The sequence below is a fragment of the Molossus molossus genome, unplaced genomic scaffold (genome assembly GCF_014108415.1).
Source record: "Molossus molossus isolate mMolMol1 unplaced genomic scaffold, mMolMol1.p scaffold_m16_p_21, whole genome shotgun sequence".
Classification (NCBI taxonomy): Eukaryota; Metazoa; Chordata; class Mammalia; order Chiroptera; family Molossidae; genus Molossus; species Molossus molossus.
The window spans coordinates 5,694,847-5,715,099 of NW_023425357.1; the positions used below are offsets into that span (position 1 = coordinate 5,694,847).

Genomic DNA, 20,253 nt, shown 5'->3' on the forward strand with positions numbered 1-20,253 from the left:
AAGGTAGATAGATGGTAGTGAGGTTGTGAAAACTCTTGGAGAACTCCCACTGGAGTTGCTACCTCGGAAATGTCAGATATGGAAGGATGTTTAGCTAGGGAAGGGGCAGAGTTGAAGCTGATTATTAGAAAGCTCTCTTTGCTGCCGGTGCTGGTGATGGGCTGCATGGGGTGAAACAGAGCCCAGTGGTTGGGTGATGGAAGGCTGTCTCAATGGTCCTTTGGAGAGAGGTCAGGTTGAAACTGGATCTGGGGATGGAGAAGAGGTTACAGATCCAGGGCTTGGTGACTCATAAGAATGGGAAATGAAGGAGGGGAAGTGAAACCTAACTGTGGCCATAAATTCTAACTTACAGTTGACCTTATACTTATTTGCCAACTTACACTTAAGCAGCCCTTCCTGTAACCATAGGAACACCCATTTGATCAGGGTGCAAGTGGAAAACCTGTCACCACTTACTTACGCATAGAAACCGAGAAATCATTTAGGGAGTCAAATGATTATCTTGGCAGTGTTTGGCTGAGTGCACTCGGATCGGCTGCCCACCGCTGACAGTTAACGGCAAGCTCACCGTACACCAGGCACTGGTCATACCTATGCACGTTAAATGGTGAAATTCTCAGAACAAGCACATGAGCTAAGGAATGTTCTTGCCCCACTTAAGAGATGAGCCAGTGGAAGTAGTAAGAGGCTAAGTGGTGAAGTAGGTGTTTGAATCTTGGCAGAATGACTTTAAGAGCTTCAATGATTTTTTTTAATTTTTTTTTATTGATTTTTTTTTTTTTTAAGAGAGAGAGGAAGGGAGAGATAGGAATATTGATGTGAGAGAGATACATCAATTGGCTGCCTCCTGCATGCCTCCTACTGGGGTTCGAGCCCACAACCCAGGCATGTACCCTGACTAGGAATCAAACCAGGACATCTCAGTCCATGGGACAACATTCAATCCACTGAGTCATACTGGCTGGGCTAAATGATTTTTTTTAAATCCTCACCCAGGATATTTTTTACATTTATCTTCAGACAGAGTGGGAAGGAGAGAGAGAGAGAGAGAGAGAGAAACATTGATGTGAGAGAAACAAATCAATTTGTTGCCACCCGCATGACCCCAACCAGGGCCGGGGATGAACTGCAACTGAGGTATGTGCCCTTGGCTGGAATTGAACCTGGGACTCCCTGGTCCTCAGGCTGACTCTCTAACCACTGAGCAAAACTGGCCAGGGCCTAAATGATTTTTTTTTTTTTTTTTTACTAAAGGGGGAAATACACAACATAAAATTAATCATTTTAAAATTAACTATTCAGCCTTGGCTGGCGTGGTTCAGTGGTTAGAGGGTTGGCTCACGCACCTAAGGGTCCCAGGTTTGATTCCTGCTCAAGGGCACATATCCTGGGTGAGGATGAACAAAAAATTAAAATAAATAAAATAAATAAAGGGAATAATTCAGCTATTTATTTATTTATTAATCCTTACTTGAGGATATTTTCCCACTGATTTTTAGATAGAGTGGAAGAGAGGGAGGGAGAGACAGAGAAAGAGAAACATTGGCATGAGAGAGCCACATTGATTGGTTGCCTTCCGCATGACCCTGACTGGGGCTTGGGAGGGAACCTGCAACCTAGGTATGTGCCCTTGACTGGGAATCAAACCCGAGACCTTTGATCCAAGGGCTGATGCTCTAACCGCTGATCCAAACAGGCCAGGCCTAGTATCATTTAGTACAGCCACAATGTTGTGTAGCCACCTCTGTCTCATCCCAAAACATTTTCCATCACCCCAAAAGAAACCCCATCCCTATTAAACAGTCACTCACCATTGCCTCTTCCCTGAAGCTCCTAGCAGCCCCTAATCTGCCTTCTGTCTGTATGAATTTATCTATTTTGGATGTTTTGTATTAACAGTATCATACATGTGACCTTGTGTGTCTGGTTCTGGTGTCTTTCATGTAGCAGGTCTTTGAGTTCATCCTTGTTGAAGCATGTATCAGAGTGTCACCCTTTTCATGGCTGAATAATATTCCATCGTGTGGATGGTCCACATTTTATTTTGTTTATCTATTCATCTGTTGATGGACATTTTGGTTGTTTCCACCTTTAGGTGGAGGCTTACAAATTTTTTTTACTCCTCACTTGAGGACGAGCTTATTGATTTGAGAGAGAGAGAGAGAGAGAGAGAGAGAGAGAGAGAGAGAGATTGATTTGTTGTTCCACTTATTTATGCCTTCATTGGTTGATTCTTGTATGTGCCCTGACTGAGGATCAAACTCACAACCTTGGCGTATCGAGATGACACTAACCAACTGAGCTACCCAGCCAGGTTCCATATGTACTTTTATTTAATCCTCATAGCAACCCTGTGATATAAAACTTCTCCCACTTCATCACAAGTCAGAGCACTGAGACACGGAAGGGCAAGGTAGCTCACGTGTTGTCATATTCTTGATCAATGAAAGACCATGAACTTGATCCCAGGACTACAATGCCTAAGATAGTTCCAACATAGCAGGAAACTCATATACAACAGTTTATAAACCCACTGCCTGTGGGGATGTTAAGTCTCTAAAAATCAGCCCGTAGGTCTCCCTTCCTGTACAGGATACCGACGCTTTGGCAGATGTGGACCTGTTGGCTTCTCACTGGGTCGTGACATTGGAGTATATTGTGTGGGCGTTCTTCTGAGGGTTCACCCCCTGAAAGCGGATGGAGGCATAATGCAGCTCTGGCTCCGACCCCAAGGTCTGGGTGGCCCCTGCAGGGTTTGTGGAGTCGGTAGGGATATCTAACTTGGGCTGCTTCTGGTGATCCTGTGTGGAGAGCAAAGAATGGGGTCAGAGCAGAGCCGTGGGGGGTTGGGGAGGGGCGTCCCTGAAGTGAATTTGACTGTGACAAGACTTTTGTTCATTCTTTCATTCTTTTATTATATTTTTCTTAAGGTCCCATGTATTCACTTATCCATCAAATATAGCTCTTATTGGTTGCTTTCCAATTCTACTGAACACTCACACAGACCTATTAATAGTAGAAAATACTATTGTTTTACAAAGAAGCTGAGTCTCAGAGAAGTTAAGGACTTCTCAAGGTCACATATCTACTGTTCATAAGCTCAGAGTTCTCCTGTGTGCTGGGCACAGGATACACAGGATGCTGTTTATGAAAACCGACTTTTCTTCCCATGTGTCTCTCCTTTACACTTTTTTATTTTATCCTCACCCGAGGACATTTTTCCATTTTTGTTCAGATAGAGTGGGAGGGAGAGAGAGAGAAACATCGACATGAAAGGGACACTAGTGGCTGCCTCCTGCACGACCCAACCAGGGCCGGGGACAAACTGCAACCAAGGTACGTGCCCTTAGCGGGAACTGAACCCAGGTCTCTTTGGACCACGGGCCAACGCTCTAACTGCTGAGCCAAACTGGCCAGGGCCCTTTACATTTCTTTAAAAATCCTGACCCGAGGATATGTTTTTATTGATTTAGAGAGAGAGAGAAAGAAAAAAAGGGAGATGGAGAGAAACCTCAATTGGTCGCCTCCTCTACACGTCCTGACCAGGGATCGAAACTGCAACCTAGGTATTTGTTCTGATCGGGAATCAAACCTGCAACCTTTTGGTATATGGGACGATGCTCCAACCAACTGAGCCACCAGGCTAGGGATCTCCTTTAAGCTTACACCAAGTAATTCTCCAACACCAGCTAGGCGTCCTACAATTGGACTCAATTCTGACACTACCTACTTGAAGATATTGTCAGATACCACCGGATAAGGGCTCAGTCCCACAAGACACCCCCCCCCCCCCGACACACACACACACTGCCACTTCAGATGCCAACCACACTTGTCACTTGTGCTTCTAACCAACTGGCTATACCTCCACCAGGCCACGAGATCTGCTTTTGTCCAGATCACTTCTGATATCACTCAGCTACTCCCACAATTTCCTCCTCAAGTTCAATTCGATTTGCTCACAAAATTCAGGGAAACATTTTACTTGCTATGTACTAGCTTGCTATAGAAGGAGGTGCTATAGGATACAGGTGAGCATCCAGATGAAGAGATGCAGAGGGTGAGGCATGAGGGAAGAGCAAGGAACTTTTGTGTTCTCTCCAAGTGCACCTCCACATGTTCACCAACTGGAAATCTCCCTCAGCTCCTTACTCAAGATGTTTATGGAGGTTTCGTCATGTAGGCATGATCAACCACTAATTCCATTTCCAACCCCCTCCTCTCTGGAAAATAGAGGATGGGGCTGAAATGTCTAAGCTTTTAATTATAACTCAGTATTTCTGGTGACAAGCCCCAATCCAGGAATCCACCAAGAGTTGCCTCATTAGAAAAAAAAAAAAGGACCCTCTTATCACCTAGGAAATTCTGAGGGACTGAAGAGTACAACCATTTTCTGATACAGACTTATTTCTTGGCTCCAGAGTTACTGCAACATTTCTCAAGAGAGGCTTTTCACTTCCTCTTCCTCCATTTTCTCTTTAACTCACTCTAGTCGATATCTCTACCTCCACCACGCCACAAGATCTGCTTTTGTCCAGAACACTTCTGATATCACTCAGCTAAATCTAAATATTCATTTCTCAGACTCTATCATACTGGACTTATTAGCATTTGAGAAGAGAAGGACTCTCTCCTCCTTGGAGTGTCATATCCCCTTGGCCACCCGGACCCAACCCTACACTCTCCTGATCATTTACTTTTCTTTTTTAGGGGTATTCTTGCTGATTCCACCGTATCTCCCTGACTCTAAATGCTGGAGGGTCCCGGGGCTCTGTCCGCAGGCCCTTTCTCTTCTTTATGGTTTTATCCACTATCAGAATTGGATGTGGAAGACTCCCAGATCTCTCTGCCTCCCATCTGAACCCCTCTCCTGAGTTCCAGAATCTACTTGTCACCGTCACATAAACATCTCAGAAGTGCCTCAAACTTATAATAACCAAAATAAAGCTTGATCCCCTCTCAAAAATACACTCCCCCTGCAGAGTTGGCCATTTCAAGAATTGGTCATTCAATTCTTTAAGTTCTTTAGGGCAACCACATTGGAGTCATCCTCAGTATCTGTGGACATTTGTGGACATCTATGACTGTCTATGGACCTCTATGACATTATTGGACATCTATGACATCCATGAATACCCATGACACTCTATGGACATCTCTAACGTCTCTGAATATCTATGACATTTCTGGACATCTATGATATCCGTGGAGTTATCTTTGACATTTCTGGACATCTGTGGACATTTAAGAACATCTACGACAAACTATGGACACTTACGACATATCTGAATATCTATGATATCTCTGACATCCATGGAGATCTCTTTGACATTTATGACACCTATGAAGTAAAGGCAGTGAGCTATCTTTGCTCACACACCAAGTGTACTCTATCATTCCATTGGCAAATCCTGTTGATCCCACCTTCAAATTGTATACAGAACACGACTGCTTAACACCAGATTCGTTATTGTTACCCTAAGTCTGTCTTATGGACTGAACCGTGTCCCCCAAATTCATATGTTGAAGCTCTAACTCCCAATGTGACTGTATTTGGAGATAGGGCTGTTAAAGAGGTTCTTAATTTAATTTTTTAATCCTCACTCGAGGATATTTTTCTATTTATCTTTGGAAGGGGAGAGAGAGAGAGAGAGAGAGAGAAACATCAGTGTGAGAGAGACACATCGATTGGTTGCCTCCTGCATGACCCTGACCAGGACCGGAGACCGAACTACAACCAAGGTACATGCCCTTGACCAAAATTGAACCCGCGACTCTTTGGTCCGCGGGCCTATGCTCAAACCACTGAGCCAAACCAGCCAGGGCAAGAGGTACTAATTTTGAATGGTGTCATTAGGGTAGGACCCAAAATGACTTAAGTTTTTAGTAGAAGGGGAGACACTGGGCATGCATGAGCACAGAGAAAAGGCTAAGGGAAGCCATGGCGAGAAGCTGGCCATCTGCAAGCCAAGGAGAGTGTCTTCAGGAGGAACATTTTACTTTTGTAACCTAATCATTTGTAAAAATACAGATACTGCCCAAGGACCCAAAACATGACAAGTGGGAGATACCGGCGGAAGGAAAAGATAAATGCATGGGTGACTGCTGATCATGTGCTCAAAAACCTCACACTGGTGTCCACATTACTCAGAGTTCAATGAATAAATGAGAGCCAGAGCTCCGAGGATGCACGGGAACAAGGCGGGTTGATGCAGGCATGTGTGGAGAAGGTGACAGCCAACAATGATTCTGAGACCCCAAACGCTTACTCTGCTCTAGGCGAGTGAGCAGGCGAGTCTGGGAGGCAGAGAGCATTGGGGGTGACTGGTTTTCTTGCCCTGAATACCAGACCAAGTTGTCTGGGCACTCAGCAGCGTGGGAAACCAGTGCACTTCAGACGAGGGTGTGATGGGGTGGTGCAAGGAAGGAGAGATAGGAACCGTGCAGCAGGCTAAGGACTAAGGAGCTCGGCTCAAAGGGAATGGTTGTACTAATCTGTGTTCAGATGAAGCACAGACACTCTCTTCAGCATAATGGTGCAGGAAGAGCTGGTGAAAGACTGGGCAGGACAGGTACAGGTCTCTGGTTGGGTGTCAGAGACAAGAATACCATTGTTGAGGTGGAGAGCCCAACAGAAGTATGTGTGGGGCTGTATTAACCATGCGCTTCTTATGTTTTGACCTCTGGGACTTTGCTAATCCTAGAGAAACTGTCCCTGCCGGGACTGGACAATGGCTAGAAATAGTAAAGGACTTGCCTGCCAATGCAACTTCCACATTGCAAACCAGCCAGTCCAGTCCTAAGTCCACACCTCCAATCACCTCTTTTATGGAAACTCTCACACTTCAGATCATTCCCATCCTGCCCTGATCACCTCAGGACCAGGTACCAGACAACGAGAGACAGCCCCTACACCCAGAGCCCACCAAACTTAGTCAAACCAGCCAGTTCTAGGCCTGTGCGCCCTGCCTCACCTCACCTTCCCCCTGGAACCGGTCATCAAGGATCTGTGTTTCCCCCTCACTCCCTCTTCCTCTTGACCTACCCTGATGCTGCCCCATGTGGCACTTCCCCCTCCTCTTGGGAACTGTGAGGGACAAACGATGGCCATTATCTTCTGATCTGTGGGCCCTGACATATCTGAGAAAGTAAAGAGCTCATTTCTAGACATGCCAAATGGAGTGAGACTATGGGCCACCTGGAAAATGCCGGGGGAGAGGGGGGTAGGCTGCACACCAAGGTGCCCATATCACTCACCTGAGAAGCTGGCTGGCTGGCAGGGTGGATGCTGTCCATGCTCACTGCTGCCCTGGCTGCTTTCTTTCTGTGGGTCTTCACTCTGTGGGGAGACAGCAGGGTGTTTGACACAGGGTCACTCTTTGAGGCTGGAGTGAACGACCAGAGCAGGTCAAGGGTGGGGCAAGACCAGGAGCCTTCATAACACGACGTTGTAACAAGGTCACACCACGCCTGGATATCTGGGACCAGAGCTGGGAACAGACTCAAGCCTGGCTCAGCGGCGACCGGCTGGATTCTCAGCACCGCTGCATCCCCTACCCTTGGCCTGGGCCCTCACAACACCTCCAGGTCCCTATTCTCCACCTTGGGCCCACACGTGATTCAGCTTACACAAAATAGATGAGGCAGAGGCACACAGCCAGCAAGGCAGTGACACCGGCTCCCCAGACGGCCCCCTGAACCACTCCTGCCGTGGTCCTCGGTGCCCCTGAAGATGAGAGAGACTTGCGTGAACTCCAACGTTGATGAGCAGGCTGGTGTCCCCTCCTCTCAAGGCATGAACAAACAGGTGCCCCTCTCCTTCCATCCAGGGTTCAGCACCTAGGTTCTCCAGGACCATGGGATGAAGGACACAGTCTATGGGACACCTCCAATCCAGTCCCCACACTCCTGTTTAGAAAACCTCCTCTCTTCTAGGACCTGGGTTTTTCTCCATCTGGGGTCTCTCTGCAACAGACCCCAGACCTGACTGCGCGGGACCTGGAGGCTCAGGGTCCCAGAATGCAGTGGGATGCTAAAAGACATGTCTCCTTCCTTCCTGGGAAGGTGTCTGAATCTCCTCTCCTGGCATCCACTGGCCCTGCCACTCGGGGTCAAAGGGGGTCTTTTGTGCCTTCCAGAAGAAGGTGAAAGCAAGGAGGTTCTCGGACATTCAGGCAAGACCCAGACAGCTCTCCTGGTCCCTTCTGGCCATGCCTTCCAGGAGCCTAATGCCCGGGGTCAGGGATGTGTCTTAGGGCATCACTTGTCACAGTCGGATGGGACTGGCTGAGAGGGTCCTAATGGGGTCACTGTCCAGTGGGGGTGGGGATCAGATACCATCACCAATGGGAATAGGGCAGGGGGAGCACTGGGCTCCAGAGACAGGTCAGGGTGAGGGCTGAGGGGTCGACGGTAAAATAATAGCCCCAAGAGATTTTCGGAGCAGTGAGACTACTCTACATGATGCTATAATGGTGGACACGTGTCATCATACAATGTCCAAGCCCAATAGCATGTGCAATGCCAAGAGTGGACCAAGAGTAGATGATGGGTTTGGGGTGATGGATTGTCAATGTGGATTCGTCGGTGGTACACATGTTCCCTCTGGTGGGGGATGTGCCTGTGAGGGAGGGTGTAGCAGGTTTAGGGGAACTCTCTCTACCTTCTACTCAGTCTCACTGGGAACCTACAACTGCTCTAAAAACTAGTCTACTCTCAGTGCCCCAAGGCATTCATGACTGGGGGAAGACAAACATCATCTTTTTTTCATCCTCACCCAAGGATATTTTTCCATTTTTTGTTCAGATAGAGTGGGAGGAAGAGAGCCAGAGAGAGAGAGAGAAACATCGACGTGAAAGGGACACATCGAGTGGGCACCACCCACACAACCCAACCAGGGCCGGGGACAAACTGCAACCGAGGTACATGCCCTCAGCGGGAACCGAACCCAGGTCTCTCTGGACCACAGGCCGATGCTCTAACCGCTGAGGCAAACTGGTCAGGGCCAAACATCATCTTTTAGGATGGGCAGGGAGGAGGTTACGGGTCACACTGGAAGACAGCAGTAGAAGATCGTTGGGGAACAGGCCTGACAGGGGGTTTGCAGGCCTAACTGTACGCCTGTTGCGCTCTGGAGGTGCAGCCCTGAATCCACCAAGTAGAGACCTCACTGCAGCCAATACCCATGGAAGGGAGGTTCCTATCTACCTGTGCCATCTCCTAGGCAGTCACCTACTGTTGACTTCTGTGAGGCACCTAGAACAGGAAGAGAGGTTCCCTCTTCAGTGAGGTGACATGCGGGGATATGCGTAGGCATATCCCAACCCCGAGAGGTGCTGAAAATGCAAGAGGGAGAGGGCTGTGTCCTCTAGGCCCCCCTACTGAGCCAGGCCTCCAGGAAAAACCTCACCAACCAAACCAGCCTGGCCCTCCACCTCTGCACACCCTCAGGGACCCTGGGGTTCGGACCCAGCACTCACAGCTGACGTTGAGCTGGACGGTGGTCTCCACAGTCACACCTACTGCAGGGAACTTCACCTGACAGGTGAGGTTGGTGCCGTGGTCCTGGGGCCGTGGAGTGAGAGTGAGCTCAGAAGAGAGGTGGGTCCTGGGGCCCAGGGACGTGTGAGCAGCTGACGTCCAGGAGAAGATGGGGGGCGTGCCCCGCTCACAGGCCCAGGGCACAGAGCAGGTCAGGTTCCTGGGGCGGCCGGACTCCAGGGTCCCCGGGATGGAGATGTCAGGTGTGTGGTTGAGGGCTGGCGAGGAGCAGGGGATACAGGGGATCAGGGGGGAGGGCCCAGGTGCAGCCCGGGGGGAAGCCTCAGGCTTTGGTCCAGCAACTCCTATCCCAGTCCGCCCAGGGGCCACCGTGAACTTCCACTGTGGGCTCTGCTGGAGCCTGTCACTCACCCGTCACATGCACAGAGAGCATGTTCTTTACGTAACTATACTTCACATTAGGTCCTCTGACCACCCGAAAAAAGTACGATCCATTATCTGTCCTCCTGACATCTCTGATGTCCAGGGAGCAGTTGTGTTTGAGGGGATCCCCGAGGAGGTGGAATCGGCCCTTGGTCTCCACCTTCACTGCATGATCAGGGTTGTTTGTGGCCACAGCAGCACCCTGCATTGCCTCATCTCCTTCCCGGAACCAGAAGCCATGAGCTGGTGTATCCGTAGTCCGTCCATATCGCACCTTGCAGGGAACGAAGACGCACAGGCCCTCCTGCACTGTCACAGCCTCCTGCACTTCCAGTGTGTAACCTGGATCCTGTGCCAGGGACCCTGCAGGGAAACGAGGGTCAGCCTCCATCCCGGCCCCACCCACACCTTCTCCCCTCAGGACTCACCTGGGCAGAGCAGGGGCAGCAGCAGCCACAGCATCTCCGGAGGGCGTCTGGGTGCCTGTGCATGAAGAAGGAAGGACAGCAGTGGGACGGGGGCTGTGGTGAGGCCACGGAAGCCGGGGAGGAGCACAAGATCGTGGTCAGTCACGAAAGAGGAACCTCAGAGACCAAACACTTCCCGTCTCTGCACGGAGCAGGGAGGCACCCCGTCACACGGAGACCGTTGACACCCACCCGGAGAACAGACAGGGAGCCCATCCTGAGTCTTGCCTCGTCTCGGGAGCCTCCCTCCATCCCCGGAGCAGGACCAGGGCCTCTGAGGACATCTGAGGATGGGACACCTGCATCTCCCAAGGTCCTCCCCTAAGAGGGCTTTTCTGAGCTCTGTTGTGTACACCAGGGAGCAGGTCAACGTCTGCATCGACAAGGAGTTCACAGCCTCATCTAGAAGCCGTGGTCGGTCCTACAAGGTGTAGGATTCATTAATGTCCATGTGAGAGTCCATGGCAGAGGAACAGAAGGGCAGTTCCCAAGTAAAGTGAAGGCAGGATTCATTCCTTCATTCACAAACCACTTAGTGAACATCTAAGGGTTGGTTCCCTGAACAAGACAAGAAGGGATACATGGACCTGGTCTATGCCGTGAGACGCTCCCCACTCAGTGACACCACCTCCCCCCAAACGGTACTGTTGAACTTCAGACCTGTGCTCACCGATGAGTTTACCACGTGTCCTGGCGGCTTGCTGGGTGTTTTCTAAAAATACAAGTGAGGGTTTTTGTTTTGTTTTGTTTTGTTTTGTATCTCATTGCTGATTCATGAATTTTCCATCGTATCTCCAAAGTGAAGACGATGTTGCATCATCCTGTCAAACGAAGGGAGACTCCATGTTCCACGAGCCAGGTTGGGAAACTCCTTTCTGTAATTCTCACCCCCCAGTGTATGTAAACTGGGGAGACTGCTTAAGTTGCTTGTCACACAGATGAGCATCTCCCGTCTTGGAAAAACTCTGCTTCAAGTTCTCCAATAGTCCAGGACAAATTGTGGTTTACAGTACGTTCAAGTGTTCTCGTTCTGTTATGCAATGTCCTTACCATATGGAGTCTGTTGCTCCCGGTCTTCAGCAATAAGGTAATATTTGCCTTTCACATGAAGTACATACTTTGTTTTCTCAGACGAAAGGTTTTCCATGTCCCCTGTTGAGGCTGCCAGGCATCTTAGGGATAGAGCTAGTATTTCATTTCAGAAACAGTGTTATTCTAGCTTTCTGGTACAAGGATGTCTTCTTACCGAGATGATTTCTTTTTTTTTTTTTTTTTTTTTATCCTCACCCGAGGACATTTTTTTGTTCAGGTAGAGTGGGAGGGAGAGAGGGAACAGAGAGAGAGAGAGAGAAACATCGATGTGAAAGGGACACATCGAGTGGCTGCAACCCGCACGACCGACCAGGGCCGGGGACAAACTGCAACCGAGGTACATGCCCTTAGGGGGAACCGAACCCGGGTCTCTCAGGACCACAGGCCGACGCTCTAACCGCTGAGCCAAACCGGCCAGGGCCGAGATGATTTCTGTTCTGCCTAAAAAGAATTGTTACCTTAGATGTGCTATAAAATTGTAAGTCACCTCAAATTCTAAGTGGGACTATGAGGGGTCTAATTTCTACATAAAATTAAAATGTGTAAGAACTGATGAAGAAGATGCTTCTCACAGTTAAGTGTGGCTCCAAATGTACTATTTCTAGGAAATGTGAGTGGACTATGCAGCTACAATGATAATTTAGGTTCAGTTCACATGGTTTTTTATCTGAATCTGTGGCACATGCGTCTGAGAAATTCTTGACCCTGGCAACATAAAAGCGTCTGTCATATTTGTAAAATCTTTCAGACACAGTAGTATCTAGAGAGATGTATCAGTTTTACCAATACAGAGAGATGATTGCACCCTCATTTGATGTATAAGAAATTGAGTCTCCAATAAATAAAATGAGATCTTGTTCTAGGTTGTTTAAAAGTAAGAATATAGCACTGGCTGGTGTGCCTCAGTGGTTAGAGTATTGGCCCATGCACAGAAGGGTCATGGGTTTGATTCCCAGCCAAGGGCATATACCTGGCCTGCAGGTTTGATTCCTGGCCTGGGTCAGGGTTGTGTGGGTGGCAATCCGTCGATGTGTTTCACATTGATGTTTCTGTCTCTCTCTTTCTCCCCCATCCCCACTCTCTCTAAAAATTCACAGAAAAAATATTGTTGGGTGAGGATTAACAGCAGCAACAACAAAAAGTAACAACATACCATGTAATAGAAAACCCAGTACAATTTATTGTATAGTTAAGAAAGTTATACCATGTTAATGGAAGGGAAGATTCTGCGAGTTCTCATTGTGTTTCTTTAAAGAGTTTCATAATTTACATAAAACAAAATGCACCCACTTGAGTACATTCTATGAACAAATGTATACCTCCTCAATCAAGATACAGAACATTTCCACTACCGTGGGACTTTTCCCCATGTCTTTGTATTTCATCACCACCACCTCCAACCCCAGGTAACCACTGATACCCCTTCTGTCTTGGTGCATTAATTCTGTCTATAGGAGTATTTCTATAAATGTACTGATTTGTGTGTATATTCTCTCACTCAGCATAATATTTGTGAAATTGATCCAAGTTCTCTGTATCTGTTGTTCATAATGTGTTGTCACTAAGTAAGATTATGTTATATCTCATCCTGGTTTTAATATGTTATTTTAAAATAATGTGTGATATTAAGCATATTTTCACATGCTTAGCTGCCACTATTTTCTTTCTTTGGTGAAGCAGCTGATAAAATCATTACCTGTTTTTTTAAATTATGGTAACACATACTTAACAAAAACATTTCAATTGTCTGGGCCAAGTGTCATTAAATACATTCACATTTTTGTGTGACCATCACCACTATCCATCTCTAGAACTTTTGTCACTTTTCCCAAACGAACTCACTGCAGCCCTGAAAAAAATAGATCTCCATCCCTCCAGATGCTGGCAACCACCATGCAGTATTCTGTGTCTGTGAATTTGCTACTCTAGGTACTTCATGTAGGTGGAATCACACAGTATCTGTCCTTGTGTGACTGGCTCGTTGCACTATAGCGTGAGTCAGAATGTCCTGTTTTTGAGACTGAACAACATTCCCTTGTATGTGTATACCAGCTTGTGTTTATCTGTTTCTTCATCAATGGGCGCTTGGATTATTTTTGCCTAATTGTGAATAATGCTACTATGAACAGATATATCTATGTGTTTATATCTATATCTATATCTATATCTATATCTATATCTATATCTATATCTATATCTATATGTTTATCTATATCTAATCATCTATCTAGTTCCTGGTTTCAGCCCTCTGGGTAAATACACAGAAGTGAAATTACTGGATGAAATTGTAATTCTATTTTTAGTGTTTTGAGGACCTGCCATACTGTTTTTTATTTTATTTTATTTATTTAAAAAATTACTTATGTGGGGTTTTTTTTTTATTGGTTTTTAACTCATCTGTATTGTTGAATGTATTATAGATGTTCCTCCTTTTTTGCTTCGTTGACCCCGCCTCCCCAGTTCTCCCCCCCTCCAGCCTTCCTCACACTATTGTCAGTATCTATTGTTTATGAATATAAGCGTAGAAGTTTTTGGTTTATCTCATCCTGCCCTCCCTCTCCCCTTCCCTTTAAGGTTCATCATTCTAACAACCAATTTGTACTTCTTAATTTCTTCGTTTTTTCACCCTTCCCCTCAGCCCCCACCCCTCTGGCAAGCAACAAAAAGTTCTCTGTATCTATGAGTCTGTTTCTGTTCTGTTGCTCATGTTGTTTGTAGACTCCATTGTTGATAGCTATGTATTAATTTCCATTTAGTTGTTCATATTTGTGTTCTTCTTCTCCTTCAAGAAGACCCTTCAACATTCCCGATAATACTGGTTTGGTGGTGATGAACTCCTTCAGCTTTTTCTTGTCTGGGAAGCTCTTGATATGTCCATGGATTCTGCGTGATAGCTTTGCAGGATAGAGTAGTCTTGGTTGTAGGTCGTTGCTTTTCATCACCTTGGCTATCTCTCGCCACTCCTTTCTGGCCTGCAAAGTTGCTTTTGAGAAATCAGCTGACGGTGTTATGAAAGCTCTTTTGTAGGTAACGAACTGCCATACTGTTTTTTAAAGTAGATGCACAGTTTTGGACTAGAGAGCAAAGCACAAGAGTTTCCTTTTCTCCATATTCACTCCATCTGTTTTTATTTCCTGGTTTTTAGGGTTTCAAAAATAATAATAACCATCAATAGTAATAATGGCAGTACCTTGTTGTGTGGTTTTAATTTATATTTTCCTGTAGTAGTGATGTTGTGCATATTTGTACGTGTTTATTGACCATGCATATATCTTTATAAAATGTCTATTCAAATCATAAGCCAAATTTTAAATTGGGTTGTTGGTTTTGTTGTAATGACTTTAAAAAAAAATAAAACCAGCCCTGGCCTGTTTTGCAGTGGTTAGAGCATCAGCATGCGGTCCAGAGAGGCCCAGGTTCGGTTCCCGCTAAGGGCATGTACCTCGGTTGCAGTCTGTCTCTGGCCCTGCTTGGGTCGTGCGGGTGGCAACCACTCGATGTGTCCCTTTTATGTTGATGTTTCTCTCTCTCTCTCCTCTTTGCTCTCCCTCCCACTCTATCTGAACAAAAAATGAAAAAAATTAAAAATTAAAATAAAATAATAAAACTCGGTTTATTTTTTATTTATTGCTTTGTTGAGAGTCCTGAATATATTCTGGATACATGTTGTTATTCATCACGTATGTATTTGCACATATTTTCTCCAAGTCTGTAACCTTTCCTTTCTCTCTCTCTCTCTCTCTCTCTCTCTCTCTCGTCTACTTTTTTATTTTTTGGCCATCGTAAAGGTCGCCTTTATTTCTTTAATTTTTTTCATTTAATTTTTTCTCTTTTTTTTTGTAATTTTTATTAATTTATTTTTGTTACAAGTATTCTCATCCCCCCCAGACATCCTTCTCCAGATCCCGCCCTGACCCCCACCCCAGCATTGTTATCTATGTCCATTGGTTACACATACGTGCATATAAGTTCTTTCATTTATCTCATCCCTACCCCCGCCCCCTCCTCTGAGGTTTGTCAGTCGTGGTGGCTTTTACAGAACAGTAAGCTCCTGGTTCTCAAAACATGTGCTACTCCTGAGGTCACCCACAAATGCATTTGAACATGAAAAAGCAGAGCAAACAAAATCTGGAGGCCAGATGGGGACATTCAGGGGGTGCAAGAGGTCACATGGGCAGTGCAGAGGGCTGAATGATGGCCATCCAAAGATGGCAGGATCTTAATCCCTGAAACCTGCAAATGAGACCTTATAAGGAAAAAGGGTTTGTGCAGATGGAATGAAGGTAAGGATCTTGACCTGGAGATCATGTTAGATTATTAGCATTGGTCCCTGAATCTAGTCACAGTGTCCAAGAAGAAAGAAGCAAGAGATGACTTTCTACACACACAGCAGGGTGAGGTGATGTGACCAGGAGACAGACTGCAGTGATGCTGCCACAAGCCAAGGACAACCGGCAGCCATATCACCTGGTAAAAGCAAGAGATGGATTCTCTCCTTGAGCCTCTGGAGACAGTGCCTCCCAACCAACAGCTGCACTTCTACAGAAGCCGACTCATGGCAGATACCAAAGTTCAGGACACATTAGCCCAAGAGGTGGCACCTAATCTTTCTTTGTCTTAGTCAAGAACTTAGAGGAACAGGGGCAGAAGATATTTTTACTCCCTGTGTGGATCCTGGCCTCAAACATGAAAAAAATAAATTTTCTTTTTTCTAAAGACGCTGAATGTGTGATCACTTGTCCCGATGGCTCCAGGAAACCAACACAGAGGGGAAGAAGTGGGGCACCTTAGGGGGAACGCGGAGAAGGAATTGAGCAGAGACCACCTTCGCCGGACCCATTCCTGTTTCTCTTTGCAGCTAAATACCTCCAAAGGTTTGGAGGACCCACTCTTCCCACATCCCCTCTTCCAATTCTCTCTGAAGATGCTCCAGCCACATCTTCACAACTTTCTCAGCAGCCACTGAAGCCCCTGTTATCAGGACCTCCAATGGCATTGTTTCCTTGTGTCTTTCTTCTCCGTGTGCCATCAGAACTTCCTCTTCCTCACCTGTTGTCATCATCTGACACTGACTATATGTGTTCACCTCTCCCGTCTGGAGCCCTCTCCTGATCTCCAGACTCTCACATCAGCTCTCTCCTGGACGTCCCCAGGGGGCTAGGAAGTGACTTCTCAGAATGAACATCACTCTGAAATCCCTCCCCTCTGTGTCCATGAAACCCTAACCATCCTTTCCGAGGCTCAAGGGAAACAGTTGGGCATTATCCTCACTGTTGCCTTTCCCTCAACCTTCATATCCAAGAGAAAACTCAATCAACTTGAACTTCAAAATATATCCAAACATAAAACCTTGCCGTCCACTTCACCTCCTTGGTTCAACTGCCATCCCTTCCTGCCTCCTGTGCCCTCCCCAATCTCTGGATGCTATGGGTCCACTTTGGCCTATGCTGAAGAGAGCAGCTAGGGATCCTGGTAGAAAGAGCATTCAATCATGTCTCTACTCTCCTCAAAGTTCTCCAGATTCCTGCATTTGCGGCAAGGCCTCCCAGGCTGCACACCATCGGGCCTGTGCCACCAACCACCATCTTCTCTCCCAGGTGGCCCTGTGCTGTCCACTCTGAGATTTGTTTCCACACCAACCCAGGCTGCTTGTGCCTCAGAGCTGCTCCTCATCTTCCCGGCTAATCTCTAGGGAAACACCAAGTCCACTCCCACTATCCTCAAGTCTAGCCCTTAACTCACAGCTCACACCCTTAGATGTTGGGAATTGTCCACATGCATGTCACCTGATCCTTTCCTTGAATGATTCCTCCCTAAACACATAGTGCCATCCCGCAGGCTCTAATATATATATATATATATATATATATATATATATATGTATATAATTTTTAAAAATCCTCACCTGAAGGTATTTTTCCATTGATTTTCAAACAGAGTGTGAAGGAGTGTGTGTGTGTGACAGGGAGAGAGGGAGAGAGAGAGAAACATGGGTGTGAGAGAGACACACCAATTGGTTGCCCCCTGCAAGACCCCGACCAGGGCTGGAGATCGAATTGCAACCAATATGCATGCCCTTGACTGGAATCGAACCTGCAACTCTTTGGTCCGGGGGTTGATGTTCCAACTGCTGAGCCACACTGTCCAGAGCAGGCTCTAACATTTTTATTTAGTAATTTTAAATTCTATTTTTCTGGATGACAGAGGTGATTGATGCTGGGTTCATAGGTGTACCCCGAATATCTACAACAATGCTGGCGCACAGTAGGTATTCAATTATGCTTGATAAAGACTAAATGACTATATATTGTTTTCAAAACCATACAAGAATCACACACACACACACACTTACACTCACACACATATAATGAGGTGACTTTTACTTTATTTTTTAATCCTCACCCAAGGATATTTTTCCATTAATCTTCAGAGTGGGGGTGGGTGGAGAGAAACATCGATGTGAGAGAGACACATGGACTGGTTGCCTACTGCATGGCCCAGACTAGGGCTGGGGACCGACCCTTGACCGGAATCTAACCTACGGCTCTTTGCTCCACAGGTCGACACTCTGACTGCTGAGCCAAACGGGCCAGGGCATGCAGTGATGTTCACTGAGCCTGAAGTGTGATCAGCACTGGGACATGTAGGAATGGAGACAGAGAGCATTGCAGCTGGAGGACCTGCACATGTAAAGTCTCCGAATCATAAAGTCTTGGGCCTGGTTTTAGGTGGAGGGGCTGCGGGATTCGGGGAGACGTAGAGTCCGGTGGAGTGTCTGGAGGAGGACAGACCACCCCAGGCCTTCAGACCCAGCCTGTAGCATTTGCACCTCATCTCTAGACAAGAAGCGGAAATGTCACTGCTCAAACTGTGCAGAAAGTGGACTCTATGTCTCTGGAAACGCAATCTGGAGGCAGGAGGTTGGTGGGGTCAGAGACCCGGGGAAGAGATTAGGCCACAGGAACTATCAAGGTCACTAGAAGGAGAAGGTGGCCATTACGCCGAGCTGTGATTAGAAAGAAGGATGGACACGTCTTAGTAGATCAGGGGGAAGGGAGGAGGGGCAAAGTACAGAACTGCACCCCAGATGGGGCCTTAGAAATGGGGGCAGCCCTGTCATCGCTCTGACGGGGAGTCCAGCAGAGAAGTGGGTTTGGGGAGAAAGATGACAGCTCCATTTGATCAATGCTGAGAGGAGCAATCCCAGGGGCCTCCCTGGGGGAAGGGGCAGTGGAATGTTGTGTGGTGAGATACCTATACCACTCACCTGACAGATTAACCTGAGATGGTGTGTTTGCATCCTTCATGAGACCCTTTGGGCATCAGTGCCTTCCTCCTGTGGTACATGACTCTGAGGGAAAAGACCAGGGTCTTTCAATCTGGTCGGATCAGGGTGCAGTGGCAGCAGACCCACCCCCTGTTCCCTGTCCAGGGGCTAGAGGGGAGACTGAAGAGCAGAGGGTGGGTCTGGCCCCACCGACCCTCAGCACTGCAGGTACCTCTCACCTTGAGCCCTTGGCATGCATGACAACTGACCACGTGAAGTCCTCACCCACCCCCCTTCCTGCTGGCTCTGTGCCTGACCCATCGGGACCCCAGGCCCTGGTTCTAGACTCAGCCGCATGCCTCCCCTTCCCCTTGGGGCTGAGCTCACATGAGGATGATGAGGCAGAGGAAGAGGAGCAGAGTCTTCACAACTGTCCCCATGATGGCCTCCAGCACCACCTCTGCCCCAGGTCCTGATGATCCTGCAGGAAAGAGGGAAGAAGATGGAGTCACCTGCTCGACAGCAGTCCTGTGTCCTTCTGCTCCTGCTAGGACCCTAGATGTTGTTCTCCAGGTCTTCCGGCCTCACTGGCTGCGGTACCACCTGGGCCCTCACCCCAGACTCTCCCCTGACCCCCAGTACTTGGACTAAAAATTAAATGCACAAGTTAGAATTCAAAAAAATGAAACATTCTCTTCAGCAACTGACACTATGGAGAAAGTGAAAAGCCAACCCATTTAATGGGAGAAAATATTTGCTAATCGTAGAATGGATAAGGATTAGTATCTAGCATATATAAAGAACTCTTACAACTCAACAACAAAACGTCAAAACACCTGATTTTAAAAAATGGGCAGAAAACTGGGGAAAAAAAAAGTTCTTCAATGGTGACATACAAATGAATAATAATTCCATGAGAAAACATAATTGGCATCGTTATTACCACAGAAATGCAAATCAAAGCCACAGAACAAGAGCCTTTCACACCTATTAGTAGCCTATACTTTTTTTTTAAAAGGAAAATACCGATGTTAATAATCGTTCGGACAAATTGGAAGCTTTATACTCTGCTGGTGGGAATGTAAAATGTGGTGCCCCTGTGGAAAGCAGTCTGGAATTTCCTCAAAAAGTTATACATAATAAGTACCATTGCACTGCGCAATTCCACTCCCTGGTTTCTGATCTGAAAAAAAAAAAAACCGCAGGAAAAAACAGAAAACATATTTGAACAAAAAAAGTATACAGCAATATCCACAGCGGTATTATAACAGCCCCAAAGTGAAAATACCCAAATGTCCATCAACGGAGCAATGTGTGAACTGAATGTGATCCACCGATGCAGAGGATTGTTATTCCGACAACAGCTTCACGCCACGGTTCCCCGGCAGAGAACCATGTGCACACAGCCAGAACCCGCCCAGTCCGTGGAGTGCTCCCCAGTCACGAGGGGCATGGGGACACCTGCCCGGGTGATGTCGAAAGATCTGTTTGATTCTTCAG

General features: G+C 47.0%; 1 protein-coding gene and 1 long non-coding RNA gene across 5 annotated transcripts in view; both read right to left on the reverse strand.

Moving 5' to 3' along the window:
* Positions 1-2,315: 2,315 nt before the first annotated feature.
* Positions 2,316-20,253, reverse strand: part of CD33 (CD33 molecule) — a 31,977-nt gene continuing 14,039 nt past the window's right edge. For 2 of the 4 annotated variants that reach the window (XM_036274060.1, XM_036274058.1), the window contains 3 exons: positions 7,633-7,729; positions 7,261-7,342; positions 2,316-2,804 (listed from right to left, as the gene is read on the reverse strand). In XM_036274060.1, the coding sequence (XP_036129953.1) occupies positions 2,634-2,804; positions 7,261-7,342; positions 7,633-7,729 (350 nt within the window). In that variant the 3' untranslated portion in view covers positions 2,316-2,633. Of the gene's footprint in view, positions 2,805-7,260; positions 7,343-7,632; positions 7,730-9,210; positions 9,259-9,482; positions 9,762-9,915; positions 10,355-20,253 lie in introns of those variants that run through there. The other 2 variants (XM_036274059.1, XM_036274061.1) reach the window with 2 other exon arrangements.
* Positions 18,340-19,207, reverse strand: LOC118638378. The gene is made up of 3 exons (XR_004961086.1): positions 19,141-19,207; positions 18,754-18,837; positions 18,340-18,492 (listed from the first exon to the last, which is right to left on the reverse strand). It is a non-coding gene; the product is annotated as an uncharacterized LOC118638378 (long non-coding RNA).